The sequence below is a fragment of the Buceros rhinoceros genome, unplaced genomic scaffold (assembly GCF_000710305.1).
Source record: "Buceros rhinoceros silvestris isolate BGI_N320 unplaced genomic scaffold, ASM71030v1 scaffold27414, whole genome shotgun sequence".
Taxonomy (NCBI): domain Eukaryota; kingdom Metazoa; phylum Chordata; class Aves; order Bucerotiformes; family Bucerotidae; genus Buceros; species Buceros rhinoceros.
Window position 1 is genome coordinate 7,912 of NW_010408101.1, and position 14,476 is coordinate 22,387.

A 14,476-nucleotide genomic window follows, 5' to 3' on the forward strand; every position below is an offset into this window, starting at 1 on the left:
GTGCAACAAATTGTATAAACTCAGTCAGCAAGGGTACTGTGCTGGACTCGCCCTCTCCTCCCGGGCAGCACTGCTCCAGTCACCTGTGGCTACTCTCCTGCACTCTGCTTTAAGGCCAAACAAACGGTCGATCTGGTTTGTAAAGGCTGCACTGGGAAAAGGCATCTCTACCAGGACAGTCTGAAGGACAAAACTCTTTGCTTTCTATTGTTCCCTGAAACTGGAAAACCCGGCATTGCTGTCACAAAATGCTGGATCTGATCAAGGCCGAAACCCAGCAATTTTGATACGCTCTTGTTGCGGATGAGTGGAATGCACCTCACTCAGAAGACGGAAGCAGCAGTGTGTTGTAGTGAGGTAAAATAGTAATTTGAGAGAAGTCAACAAATTTGTCAGGCTTTAACAAAGCACAGCAGTGCCTTGACAAGGTTCAGGAAGTTTGATGGTAAGGTTCACCTCCTTGACTGCTGGGTGCAAGAAACATACAAAGGAAATCTGAGTTCGAATCAACCGGAGGTGCAAGGAGGACCCTCCCGTTGCGAGTGGACCCCCTCACTTTCTAAACTCCTTATGCAATAGGAAAGGGCATAAAGCCACAGCAGACAGAGCCTGGGTAATGGGATGAGTTACACAGATTTCAGGGAAAAGTAATTAACAAATTTCTCTTAAGGGCTGTATCCATATGGCCGATTCCTTCCATTAAGGGTAATAACTGTGCCACGTAAGATCTGCCTAGCAAAGCAGAGTACCTGACAACGTCACTTCCTCAGTGACTGGCAGGTGTTGCTGCTCTGGCAAGCTTATTTAATAAGTAAGGGATGCCTGGCACTGTGCACAAAGCAGTTTGACCCTTTGCACGGTGCACTTTGACAGGATACACCCAGTTCTTAACGTTGCCATTAAAGGAAGTAAACAAATGCTAGTTTAGAGAACTAGCCTACAGGAAGAGACTCGGTGACTGACTTACAACAGCTTTCAACGCTGAGTGAGGACCACACCCCAGCGGAGGGCTTTACAACAGACACCTGTTTCTCACTGCAAAGGGAAAACCCAAAGAGCTATTTTCATCCCAAACCACAAGGCTGTCACTTCCCTGCATGCTGCTCGGCTTCATGGAATTGAAACTTTTTTTTTCTGAGGGGTTGCTATAGCATGGTCTACAAAATTTGACACCAAAGTTTTTATTCTGCTGCCTAAAATCTGCCTTGATGGAACACACTGGGATTTGGTGATGGTACAGGGTACTCGGGAGTAGTAATATCACATTCCCAGACTCTGAACAGATTTTTGCCTGAGGAAAGGTAAACATTTCTGAGAGCCTTCTCACTGTGTCAGCTGTTAGCTGTCTCAAGTTTGACCCGTTGAGTCCATCTCAATACAACAATACACAAAAATCACCGTGGTCATCTAGTTTGAAATACTCAGCTTTTTGTTTGAACCACAGCATGCTTTATTAAAAAGCACCCTGCTGTCTCAAACCCTGTGCTTTCCTCTGTTTGGGAGCACGTCCTCAAATTCTGCTTTCCGTTATTTTCCATTTTGTTCAGCAATTCTGACATGAATTCAGAGTTCTGACTCCTGGAGAGTGCACCATAATATATAATCCTGCCCATTCTTGCTGAGTCCGCAGCTGAACTTGTATTTATCTTAAATCCTTCTCCCGCTCAGTACAATCCACTGCAGAATTTTCCGCTTAAAAAACATCAGATGGTTAAATCTGGCTGTCGCTACTTGTTTCTCCTAGAGGACAGCTGGCTGTTCTGCTTAGCCATCCAACAGAAGGCTGCATACCGACCACCTCGACAGAGTCCATGGATCCTGAGCACTTCCAGCTTAAATCACAGCAAAGTCTAAAGCAGTTAGTATTTCATTTTGCATTAAAACCTTACACGGAGTAGGAATACCTGAGTGTGTGTGGCCTTAAAATTAGAGCAAATTGAGAAACATTAGCTCTGGGAACTGCTGTTCCATCCTGTGGAGGAGGTCACCATTTCTGTTAACGTGGTTTTTTCTGACATAAGTTCCGATATAACAATTATTCCAGCCTTTGTCTCTTCAGCAATCTGTGTGCAATAAACCACCGCGAGCCCACTTCTCAGGTACGTGAGGGCGCTGCAACTGTTCGTAATTCATCTCACCGCACTGGTCACAGAACAGCGATGAAATGTGCTAGTTAAGCACACATGAACTGCGACTTGCGTTGCTGGAATTCAAGTGTATCAAGACCACGATGGTTGAAAACAGTCTGATCGCTTTGTTGCATTTCAGCAGTGGTATTTACAGGTACAGCTCTGCAGACTTACTACTAGTCTGCATTTTAATCTTTTGTAGAACTGGGAGGCCGCAAGAGCTAGCTTTTCCTCTACATGTTCTCTGAATGTCTCAAAGAGTATTTGCACCTTAGCTGCATCAGTATGTAGCAGTTACGTGTGTTGTTTATAGCTGCTTGATTGATGGCACAGCGCTGACTAACCCGCTCTCATGACCGGGCAGGCTGCTGACAAGAGAAATCCACAGTAAAATTAATATTAGAAGTGCACTTTGAGAAATCACCTAGCCCAAGATCTTCAGTGTGCTTAAATATGTACACGCAAGCTGCATCTATACTGGAAACTAAACAGGACCTGCTCGTGGCCCTGGGGTTTGTTGCAGAGTGTAATTCATACTCAAGCAGCCGGCAGCCCTGCAGAGGATGACTTGGGGATACTGGTGGAAGAAAAGCTGGACAAGAGCCGACTATGTGTGCTTGCAGCCCAGAAGGCCAACCGTATCCTAAGACTACATCCCCAGCAGCATGGCCAGCAGGTCAAAGGAGGCGATTCTGCCTCTGCTCTGCACTGGCAAGACCCCACCTGCAGTGCTGGGTCCCGCTCTGGAGTCCTCAGCACAGGAGAGATGATGCGGGGGCTGGAACCACTCTGCTGCGAGGCCAGGCTGAGAGAGTTGGGGTTGTTCAGCCCGGAAAGAGAAGGCTCTGGGGAGACCTTACTGCAGCCTTCCCGTACTTAAAGGGGGCTTATAGGAAAGATGGGGACAGTCTTTTTAGCAAGGACAAGGGGTGATGGTTTTAAACTAAAAGAGGGGAGATTTAGACTAGGTATAAAGAAGACAATTTTTACAGTGAGGGTGGTGAAACACTGGCCCAGGTTGCCCAGCGAGGTGGCAGATGCCTCATCCCTGGAAACGTTCCGGGTCAGGTTGGACGCTGCTCTGGGCAACCTGATCTAGTGGAAGATGCCCCTGCTCACTGGAGGTGGGGCTGGACAAGATGCTCTTCAAAGGTCCCTTCCAGCCCAAACTATTCTGTGATTCTATGACTTTATAGCTCTCAACATCAGTGAAGATACTTATTCCTCCTTTCCCTCCTGGTTCATTGATCCATCTCTTAATTTTCTGAGCTAAGAAATAAATAAATCACACTATTACAGAAACTTAGTCAAACGGAGCTGAGATTCTAGAGAAACACCTGATCAGAATGAATGTCTGTAAGAAACACTCACCCAGAAGACAAATAAAGAAAATAGTTTCATTATTGCATCGTCACAACTTAGAGATACGCAATGGCATGACACTGTAATGTTCTGCTATCTCTTTAACTGATTGCTAAAATTTAACTAGGACCCTTGTGCACTACAAAGTAATGAACGAAACTGGAAGCTCAGACAGAAAGGACAAACGGCAGTCCTAAACCAGCATTTACAACTTGGAAAGGAGCACTGCTGGGCTGAACAAACTTACCGTGATGTGGAGGCTGGGATCTGGCCACAGTTCTTACCTCGGTTACACAACTTGTGAAGAAATGCCAGTTTCCCATATTGCTGACAAGCCAAAATGCCGTACAGCCACACTAGGAGCCAAAGACCATCTCCTGACGCCAGCTCTCTAAGCGCTTTGTGATGACAGATGCACCTCTGTGGCGGGAATGACTAATGGCTTTTCAGGCAGCTACAAGATGTGAAAGTGGGTTTGCAGCTGTATATATAAATTAATTGTGTCTTTTTGCCGGTTTTCTATCAGGAGTTTTTCAGGGGGTAGCGTGGAGGGGGTGTTGAGGGCTTTTTCTGGGAGGTGGTTTGGGGTGGTATGGTTTTTGTGGTTTTTTTACTTTACAGAGCTAAAGGGCCTTGGAACACTCTCCCACTTAGTTTCTTGGCCTCTTTGTACAAATGCTCAAAGTCATCTTACTTTGGTCTTCTCCTCCTTAATTGGGGATATTTATTCATGACACTGTAAAAATCTGAACACAGATGTATTGATGATATGATATTTTTCAGAATCAATAAATATTCTTACTTTGCAATCCAATTTGAAAATTGCATATACAATGACTAGATTTTACTTAGGGTAAGGATGGAAGCACGTGAACAGTTTTCTAGAGTCCCAAGCCATTTGAGTTCCCTCAAAGTTCTCTTAACAGTATTGAAACATTTTTACTCTCCAGAGTCCCTGACTCAAACTTACCAGACATGCGGAGAGGAAGGCTTGTTGTCTGTCGTTTTAGGAAAGTACTAAGAGGAAGATGATATAAACCAAGATGGCTACTTGAAAGCTGCTCCAGGTTATCAGACACAAGTGGCAAACAAGATTTTGTTACCAAAAGTTTGCACTTTTTCCTACACAATCCAGGATAAGCAACCTCCAGAAGACCCTTAAGATTTCTGCTGTGCAATATGGTAAAAGGAAAGTAAACGCCGTCCTGCAGCACAGTGAAATTGCTTGCTTACCAGCAGTGATACTTGTTTGCTGTTAAACTTCATCACCCAGTCAAAAGGCCTAAATGACAGACCTCAGTCAAACTTCAGACCTGACCTGACCTGATCCCTTGTGCACCTCTTCTCTGGAGAATACTACTGCCCAAGAACACATTCTGCTCTCACTGGTCCCCTCTAAGCACGACAGACACACATTCCACCTACCGCTACATTCCGGCTCTGCCGGATGCACCAACACTACTACCGCTAGCTCCAGAAAGAGAGAGGCTTCACCCGCTTAAGGGAACGTGCTTGCCTCTTGTCTCAGGGCCTGGCTCTTCATCACCTCTCTGCTGTAGCGTGCCGACCTGGGTCAAAGGGCTGTGCAGCTCGCTGATAGCCCCAGAGGCCACAGATCTACTTCCTAGGTGGGAAAGGGAAAAAAAGACCCAAACAAACCAACGTTGGAAAAAGCGATTTGAAATACCAGAGGTGGTAGAGTCAAAATTATCTAATGCCAGGGTAAAAACAGGATAAGAAACAGAAATTAATGGGCATCAAGAAGCAACCAGAGAGTGGGGGTTATCTGAGGTGTAAGGAAGAGGTTAGGTACTAATGTACAGCAAAAAAATAAGCAGCAGCAAATAGTAGTCATGTTCAACAACAGACACAGGCCTTTGGCATCTAAGTGCTTTCCTACGTACTATCTACCCAACACATTACTTCTGTGGCTGAAGCTTTTCACGTTGTTCTTCTCCGGTTATGTTTGGAATTTAACCCGTTCTGACCTCTGATACGCATTTGTTGCCACTGACACTCACTGCTTCAGTCTACACGTGCCCCATCCAGTGCTGAAAGGTGGGAAGGGCAGAAGTATGACACCTTGCTACAGCCAGCTCTGCCTGCTGCACCGACACGGCAAGGTTTGTTACAAGACTGAGTTGCATATATCCTTTCTTTAAAGAACTGCATGTATGACCCACTTCCCCTACAGAACGCAGACATACACCGGTAATATTTGTTCCCCTTTCTGTAGAGGGAGAGGTTTGCATACACAAAATACCCTTAAACTAACATGAAGTTAGAACTTTCTCAGATGGTCTCCAATAGTACGACAGAATCGGTGCTGTATATTCTTTATATTTGTACGCAATTATGTATAAGCAGCATCATGCAAGAAACTTGAGCATGGTTCCAGTCTCACTCAGATGGCTGAGCAAAAGAAAAAAATGGCAATCAGCAGGTTAAAAGGACTATATGCACAATATAAATATGGTGAAAACAAACAGAAGGATAAAATAATTAACGCTTGATAGTTTTAATGATGCTCAGACAGATCACTCAAAGGAAAAGGATAATCAGTTAAAAAAAGTCTTGATTAAAGCAATCAAGCACAAGCCTCTAATCGACACCAATATTCACCAGTATCAACACCCTCTTTCACTTCACCACAAAGTGCCTCTAAAAAGACCCTCATTATCCAACTCCATAGTCCTAGTCCAAACTAATTTTAAGGCACAGTTCTGTTATTTTCTGTGCTTGATTGAAACGGACCGACAAATTGGTAGCACTAATTCAGACACAGAAATGCAGCAGGCATCAATACAGGACTTTATACAGCAGTTTCCTCTTTCATTTACAACCTTGCATTTCTTACGTATTGCCCTATAAATTTAGACCAAGATGTGAATACACTCCCCCACACCACAGTGATGGAACACCAAAATCACAGTCCAGTTTGGAACCTTAATACGTAACGAGGCAGGAAACGAAGTCTGCGTGATTTCAGAATCCCTCCTCCCGCCCAGACTGCTGAAAGTCCCCCTCTAGATGTTTGATGTTGCAGTCTGGTTCTTGGTCAAAGAACCTTTTGCCTTTTTCATGAGCCAACAACCAACCCTAACCGAAAGAACTTCTCCAGATAAAACCCGCCTCTATAAATTCTTACAGCTTATCAAGTCAGGCCTTTGACCACTATGAGCTGGCAGCGATACAGCAGTTCGGGCTCGGACAACCAGGAAGTTGCTCTATCCATCCCTGCTAACGTACAACAATCGCATGAGGGCAAACAACTGGAAGCTTTACCCTCTTCTCCAGACTCAGGTGGGATTAAGTTAACTGATGTTCTCGCTAGCCCTCAGGCCCCACCGCATCCTTCCCGAGGAGTTCAGTGAGAATGAGGGGTGGGGGGCGATCAGGGCAGAGCAGCAGTGACTCGTCTGGAGACAGACGCTACCCTTTTCCTCAGCGCAGGGAAATCCAGCTCCTGAACAGCAAGCAGCATTTGTGGCTTGACACAAGTCATGTTTTTGATGGAGGCACTGGGGAATTACCTATTCTTCAGGACTTCCCTACGACATAGAACAGAAGTTTCTTTGTACCAAACATTAGTGTCCTAACCCAATATGAACGCTAGGGTGGAAACCACAACCTGCTGATCATAATACAATTACAGCTGCAACGGAATCAGACCAAACACGTGACAACAGCTGTACACTAAGGATGCGTATAAAAACCATAGCCTTGACTGCTGCCCCGGCACTTTAATATCGTTTTTTTTCGTACCCTGATTAGGAAGCAGCTACATCAACCTGTATATTGAAAAGGATTTTTTTTTTTTGACAAAAGATTTAAAGGTTTCTGAGTCAAGGTGGCACTAGGTTATTACTGAAAACAACCACTACTCTGGAGAAGAAAAATGTTTAAATGAAAATCACAAAGGAAGCAAGTACAACGTTAACTTGTATTGAAGTACGAGGAATAAATAGTGGTATACCTGAAAAAGCCAGTACCTCAAAGACATTAAGAATGCAGAGCACAGTACTACACATCACATTCGTTGAAGTTAAACATTTTAAGATGCTTCAAATGTCACGCCCTGTCTGAACACTGTAATTCTATAATTCCTGAGACAAAAAGATAAAAAAGTATGAAGGCTGAGTAAACCAATCACAGTTCACAAATGCATACAAGCAACCGATTCTTGAATTTGCTTTATTTTTCTCTGCATAAGGAACCCTGCACAGGCAATTCAAATTAAAACAAAATAAATATGTGAATATTCATGTAAAACTGTCCTTGCTAATGAACAATTATACACAATGTACAACTCTCCATGTTCACTGGGAGGGCTTACAAATGTACTATTCCCAACAAAAATGCACCAAAATGTCTCCATGCAAACTTATCAAAAGTGACAAAAAAAGGAGAAAAAAAACTTACTGATTTTACTTTTTTGTTTTCATTTTCCTTTTTTTTCTTTTTTACAATCACAAAAAAATAAAAACATCTAATTTTTTTGTTACATTTAGAGTAACTAAAATGTGGCCACTGTCTATTAACATCTGGTTTTATGCTCCTAAAACATCTATGGTTACTGTAAAATCATGTCAACAATGAACTGGACTTAGGGCACTCTGTGTAGTAAAAGGAAGATGATTTTGTTCACAGAATGTTAGTAATCTGTGTCTGAGCCCTCTGCATTGTCCACATTCCGTGAGAGCATATAATTGTCCATATCTATAGACCTGCAATTATTGATTGCATAGCGCAAACGCTCTGCCATGATTAGTTGACTGGAGTAAGGTGGGAGCCTCAGTTGAAAGAAACAAGTCTGTGAGGTAGGCAAGCTGTCGTAAGGCTGTGGAAATGGATAAAAGGTGGGACACTGTTAAACTGTGAAAGGAGATAAAAAAATGCAACATAGCCATATTTCATTGCTCTCTCCCTTCTTTGCCTCGTCATTCAGCACTTTCACATTCTATCTATCTCAAAATTCCTTTTAAGAAGCCGACTGGTCACCCACGTTCACACCACCCATCCATAAGTATGGGCAAAACTCCCGCTGTACCACCTGCTCTGTAAATAATTCAACCCACTCATGAAATCCAACTATTTGAAGAGCTGATCGCACTACTGCTTAGCAGCTCGCTGGAAGATACCAAGCAACATTCAAATTACGTACCCTAGCGTGCCTGAACACGAGGCAGTTTGAGGTACATCTAACCGAAGATGACAGGCAAACCACTGTTATCTTAGATTTTTGCCAAGTTTTTGATTCCTGGAGTTCACAGAGAATGTGCTTTCACTGCACAAAACCCCAAAAGTAATGCCAAATGGTTGCAATCCTGTACATAAAGTCATGGCTTGGCTTCGCAGACGAAGATTTGGGAAGGGCTTTCCCCACGCTTACTGCAAGCGCTGATGGCTGAAAAGGCCAATGCGGGACAGGCAAGACCGGCTGCAAAGAGCACAGTGGAAGGTCTCCTTGGGTGGTGCAGTCGAGGCACATACTGTAACTCACTACAGTGGTTTTCAGATGTTAGAGTTCACCACTGGTCATACGTTGCCATTTACACAGATTTAAAACTTCTTTTTTAAAGAGCAAAAATTATCAAAAGAAAAAAGGGATTGGAACAGAAAATGGCTGTGGACAAATTATAACACAGGAAGGTTTGTTTCTTGAGCAAAAACTTGTCTTGACCTCCAGTCGTGTAACTACAGTAAATGCACTCAACGAATTAAGATGCAATTCATGCAATGTATGTCCTTCCACACAATGAAAATCTTTGGTTTTAATAGCTCAGAGCATATCCCGTCCCATACCTTCTCTGTAAATTTACAATTACGGAAATCTGTCTCTTTGTGCCAAAGAACAGCTTACACTAGACAGGAAATAAAAAACCTCAACCCCCCCCAAGAACGAAAACAGGCTCTTACCCTATCAACCTTCATTATTTGGAATCGCTGAGAGATATCAGCTGTGTTGGCTGGCAATCGAGATCTTCCTGACACAAACCTCATGAAAAGGACTCTCTCCTCATTTGAAAATTCTTCAAGGGTGTGCCAGAACCACTGTACTAGCTGGTGCTGCTCATCGACTTCCCTGTATCGCACAACTTTCTTCAGAACTTCAACTGATATTTCTGGCATCCCACAGACCATTTGCTCCAACTGCTTGGCAGTCAGAAGAGACAATAAAGGAACTGGAACAATCCAAGACATTCCTTCTCGCACAGCAGCCACCTATTGTCCAAAAAAAGAGGAGACATTTGAAGGGCAATTGTCTTACCTCTGCGGCTTACTGTACCATCCAAATGCAAAAGTGACATATCAGCTGAGAAATGGGATAAAGAGAGAGAATTACAGAACATCTGCCCTATACAACCTCTCACACGCACTTCCCCAGTAAGGGCCGGATCCTCTCTTAAAATCCTGCAGAATATTACAGGCACTTTGAATTGTAATTGCACATTAGAACGTGTTCTGATATAAAACAGAAGAACTTGAAAAAGCTGAAGTTAGCAGCACAAATGATGATGGCTAAGCCAAAAATGTGGGTAAATACTATTCACCTGAGCTGGAACAAAGTCCGTACTTGTTCTAGAAGACTTACGGTTTGGTACCCATGATAAGAAAGTTACTTTTCTAATGCAGATAGTATCACGCATGCATCTCTCTTGAGAAAAAGGAATTTTCCTAGCGTGTCATTAGCATACTGCTTTCACAAGCCTCACCAAGCAAATGGTGAATACCCATCAGTATGCAAATAGGCAATTAACACTGCTCAAAACATACCATGAAACACTTGTAGTTTCTGTGCTAAAGCGAACAGAAATAGTTTTAAGTTAAGCTTTCGTCACTAGTACTGACTTTAGCTAGCCTCTCCGTTGCTATAATGTCTCCAGTCACAGCATGCACAGTTGAAGGTTATTCTCTCAAGCAGGGCTACTCTAATGAAAGACAAGTTCTGATTTCTAATGCTCTTTCGTCAACTAAGAAAAATAGGACTAATTAAAAACAAAACCCCCAAACATTTGTGGGAGTGCAGGGAGAAGTCATGGGCACCCAGGCGAGATGCAGAAAGCCAGGCTTTTCCCATTCCCTAGTAAACTGTAACAGAAACCTGCATGAATCAAAGCCACTCTGTGCGTTAACAATGGGGATGGGGCACAACAAGATTCTTACCTGACGGTCCATTTCATGGAGTCTGTACTCAATTGCCCTTTCCACATACTCTTTCCTGTTTGAAAAGGTAAGTGGGATACTGTTCCCTCCAGGGATTATGGGAACCATTTTACCATCAGCACTTTGGCCAACAAAAGAATCTAAAGGAATCATCTGTTATGCAAAATGGGAAAAGCAAGTTCAGTGTAAGTCACAGTGATCTAAGGTTCATATTTTACTATTAATCACCTGGAACTAAACGATCACAAACTATTCCCAAATGCACATGAGGTGCTTGTTATCCCCACAACAGAGACATTTAATTATATAAACACCGAAGTTAAAGTCGATCTGACAGAGCAACCGCTTTCAGAATTAACTTAGAAGCTCCGACTTTCGTGGCTCACCTCATGGAAATTTTCTTCAGTAATCCCACTGTCTTCAATGTGAAGAATGCTGTTGAGGGTCTGCACATAGAGCAGATCTACCTCCTCCAAATCCTCCAAGATGAGTGGGATACAACAAAGTTGCTTCCAGACCATTGGAGCCAAATGAAGATCTAATGGCTTTTTTGTACGAATAGCTACACCCATGAGAATGCCCAAGAACTTAAACTGCATCAGATGTTCATCTAAACATGCTGAAGGGTTAAAGAGAAACCTGAAAGAACAAAGAATCAGTGAAAGTGCTCGTCTAATTTCTATGCTACTTCATTAGAAGTAAAAGACAAAACATTCCTAAGCACAGCATAGTAACTGTCAACACGATTATCAGCAAGGGGTGTCCAAATCAACACTTTCCTGTTACCTTTAGCTGTTAAAATAATGGAGGCTGAGATAGGCAGAACTAATCCTGACCACAAAGCCTGGCATTCTTGGTGTTACTCTGAATTCTGACCTCAGCAATCCAGCAAGTTCACATTAAAACCATGCCCTCCCCTCCACAATAAAGCAACATCACAATCCAAAGGAAAAAATATACTAGAAACAATTACGAAGCCTCATTGTTTGGTAGAAAACAGTTAATAAAAGATTCTAACTTTCACCCACTAACTTCTGCAATAAAAGCAAATACTGGACAACTTACCTATCCCTATTGTAGCCTACTTCAGCTGTAGCATTTGGGGAAGGAATAAGCAGGTCTACTATTCCCGTTTCCAGTTCCTTAAAAATCAACAACAAAGCCTTTTTACACACAGAGATAACAAACCTATTACAGAAACGTTAGGGCACTGTAGCTTCACGGGACAGCTATACTCCTCTACAGCCATGAGTACCGACTGCAAATTAACACGAAACATTTAAAAGAAAGTAAACGTGGCAGGGATGATTTTTAATAATAAACCCGTGTTTATTTCAAGACCTGCCCTTACGTCAGGCTATAATGGTTATTTTACTGTGACTGCTCTGCGATACATTTCTGGTACCTGTTTCAGAAATAATCAGAAGCCGTAAGCTATACACCCTACTGGTACAGCTTTTTCAAGAACCAAAAATTTAGCAATTTTTGAGTAAGTTCTGTTCTGAACACTCACCGCACCTCACATTTAATGTAAACTGTCTAGGAATGAAACCAAAACAAAAACCTCAAGTCCTTACCTGAATTAACCCTCCTCTAATTTTACAGGCCTGAAAAATTCCATTAATAAATGGAGTTCTTCATATTCTTCCTCCTGTATCCTAACCGTAACTCCAGTGCCAGCTGCCCTGCCATTGCCCTGTCCCAGACTAAGCAGATATACTCATTACCCTCACTAATCCCCATTCGTCGGGTTTTGAGGCTCCTGGAAGATTAAGGAGCAACAAAACTTCTCCAGCCAGCATTGCCTTGAATTCTTCTCCTGGCTACAATCCTAATTGTGTCGCAGGGCTGAGACACATCTTTAAAACTCTAAGCAGTACACATTAATATTGACCAGCTTTATCTTAGTCCTGGCAGTCTGAAGCCTTCGGTTTCCAGAGGAATCTCAAGAGACAGCTATGCTGACAACAGCAATGACATCCTGGTTACAGACAGACAGACAGACATGTGTGCTTTGCTACTGATCTCCTTTCCAGCACTGAATCCCAGAGGTGACACATACCTTCGGGTATGTGAGAAACACCTCCCTGCACTGTACGTGTGGAATGTACTATAATCACGGAATACAGCACAACTTCTCTTATAGAAGGTATTGGTGGACAGAATGGGGGGGATGCAAAACGTTCCCATAATACGTAGGGACTATCAGAATTTCAAGGGGCCTACTATAACTCTAGTTACAGTGTGGATTTGTGGCATCTCCTTGCCACAGCCCAGGATGATTTCTTTATCTGCAGAGACATCTCTAAGCAGAGAGCTCTAGTGTTGTGGTTCAAGAACAAGAATTTGCTATGCTGCAAAAAGGAAATTTGAAAAATCTTAGAAGACACCAGAGAGAACTAGACCTCTACCCTGGCATTTCAAACTAATAGACTTTTCATACCTGACACATTTCTGTAATCGTGTCATCAAACACTCCGCCTGCATCATCGGCTCCTTCTCCAACCAGTTTCACTTTCCAGGCACGAGAAGGGAGGCGAAGGTCTGATGCATTCAGCTTTACCACTTGTCTTGCTATCTGCACAAAAATGGGCTTGCATTTCCGTCCTCTTTCAAAAAGAAAATAAAGACACAGCCATACAATGTAACTCATAAACACGTAAAGGCTACTGACGTCACTCGATTAGGAAAGCTGTGCAGAGAGATCTCAGTATGCCAGCGTTATGGAAAAGGTATCAATAGCAGTACCGGCTTGAGGTCTAATACAATCCCTGGAAAACAATACTGACCTCGTTGATATCCTCTTCACAGTAATCTGTGGCCCATAGTTCTTCCCCTGAACCATAGTTTTTCCTATAGAGCGTACCATGGGGAGCGTGTATACTCGTGGTGCTAGCAAGGGCCTTAGCTGTCCTTGAACTATTCCCCATGTTCCAGCATTGTAATGAGATGTACTGTTCTGCAATAAAGCGGTATGAGAATAAACACTTTACTAAAGGGTATTAATTCCACTCTTCACAGAATAAAAGCCTTCACAGTAAACATTAACACTTGGATGTTTCACAAACAGGTTGGCCCTTTTTGGTTTTAGCTCTGAGGCTAGGCTGCTTTTGGAAATGGAAACACTGCCACGTCAAAGTTAGCGTAAGTGAAAATATCTAACATCACTTCCAAAACACCTGCAGAACCTATTACTAGGATCCATGGATCCACCATGATCTGGTAAGAAACTCTCTAGCGATGTGGCATAACACAACACAGCTAAACTGTTTTGGTTTGTTTTTTTTCTCCAAAGGGAATGTTACCTGGTTATTGGGACTGAGGTTAAGTAATCTCCATGAAGAGTACATGAGGTCAGAAAAATGGTAAAGCAGTCTAAGCCTTGCTCTCACTGTATGAATGCTCACTTCTTTCAGTGCCCCATACTGTGGTGGAATGGCATCAGGCAAACCAAGCTGTAAAGGCACTGAAACACCTACCACAGAAAGAGAAAAAAGCGTTATTTCATCACGGGTAGCCGTACTGCTTTCGCCTGGGAGGGAGTTGATTTTCTTTGCAGTAGCTTATGTGGCACTTAGCTGCCTGCTGGGGTTAAACCACGAGAGCAGCAAAGCTAAGAGACTAAGATAAGCTGAGAACCCGCATGGATATCAAAGAAAACAATTTCTGTCCCAAATGTTCAGAAGTTTTTGTTGCACTCCTCCCCCAGGAAGCACAAAGACTACATCTAATGACCACACAACCAATCTCAGTTCTTTACCGGGAGCTCGTGGTGGAACAGGCGGAGCAGTCCAGGCAGCGCTGTGGCACCGTCCTGC

At 43.1% G+C, this 14,476-nt stretch overlaps 1 protein-coding gene across 1 annotated transcript in view; it reads right to left on the reverse strand.

Annotated features, from left to right (window-relative positions):
* Positions 1-7,669: 7,669 nt before the first annotated feature.
* HERC1 (HECT and RLD domain containing E3 ubiquitin protein ligase family member 1) overlaps positions 7,670-14,476 on the reverse strand; it is an 81,129-nt gene continuing 74,322 nt past the window's right edge. Inside the window, exons 72-80 of the mRNA XM_010134766.1 lie at positions 14,419-14,476; positions 13,964-14,133; positions 13,448-13,617; positions 13,102-13,267; positions 11,724-11,800; positions 11,045-11,297; positions 10,659-10,811; positions 9,411-9,716; positions 7,670-8,331 (exon numbers count right to left, since the gene is read on the reverse strand). The exon at positions 14,419-14,476 is cut by the window's right edge and continues 1 nt beyond it. Coding sequence (XP_010133068.1) covers positions 8,146-8,331; positions 9,411-9,716; positions 10,659-10,811; positions 11,045-11,297; positions 11,724-11,800; positions 13,102-13,267; positions 13,448-13,617; positions 13,964-14,133; positions 14,419-14,476 — 1,539 coding nt within the window. The 3' untranslated portion in view covers positions 7,670-8,145. The remainder of the gene's footprint in view (positions 8,332-9,410; positions 9,717-10,658; positions 10,812-11,044; positions 11,298-11,723; positions 11,801-13,101; positions 13,268-13,447; positions 13,618-13,963; positions 14,134-14,418) is intronic.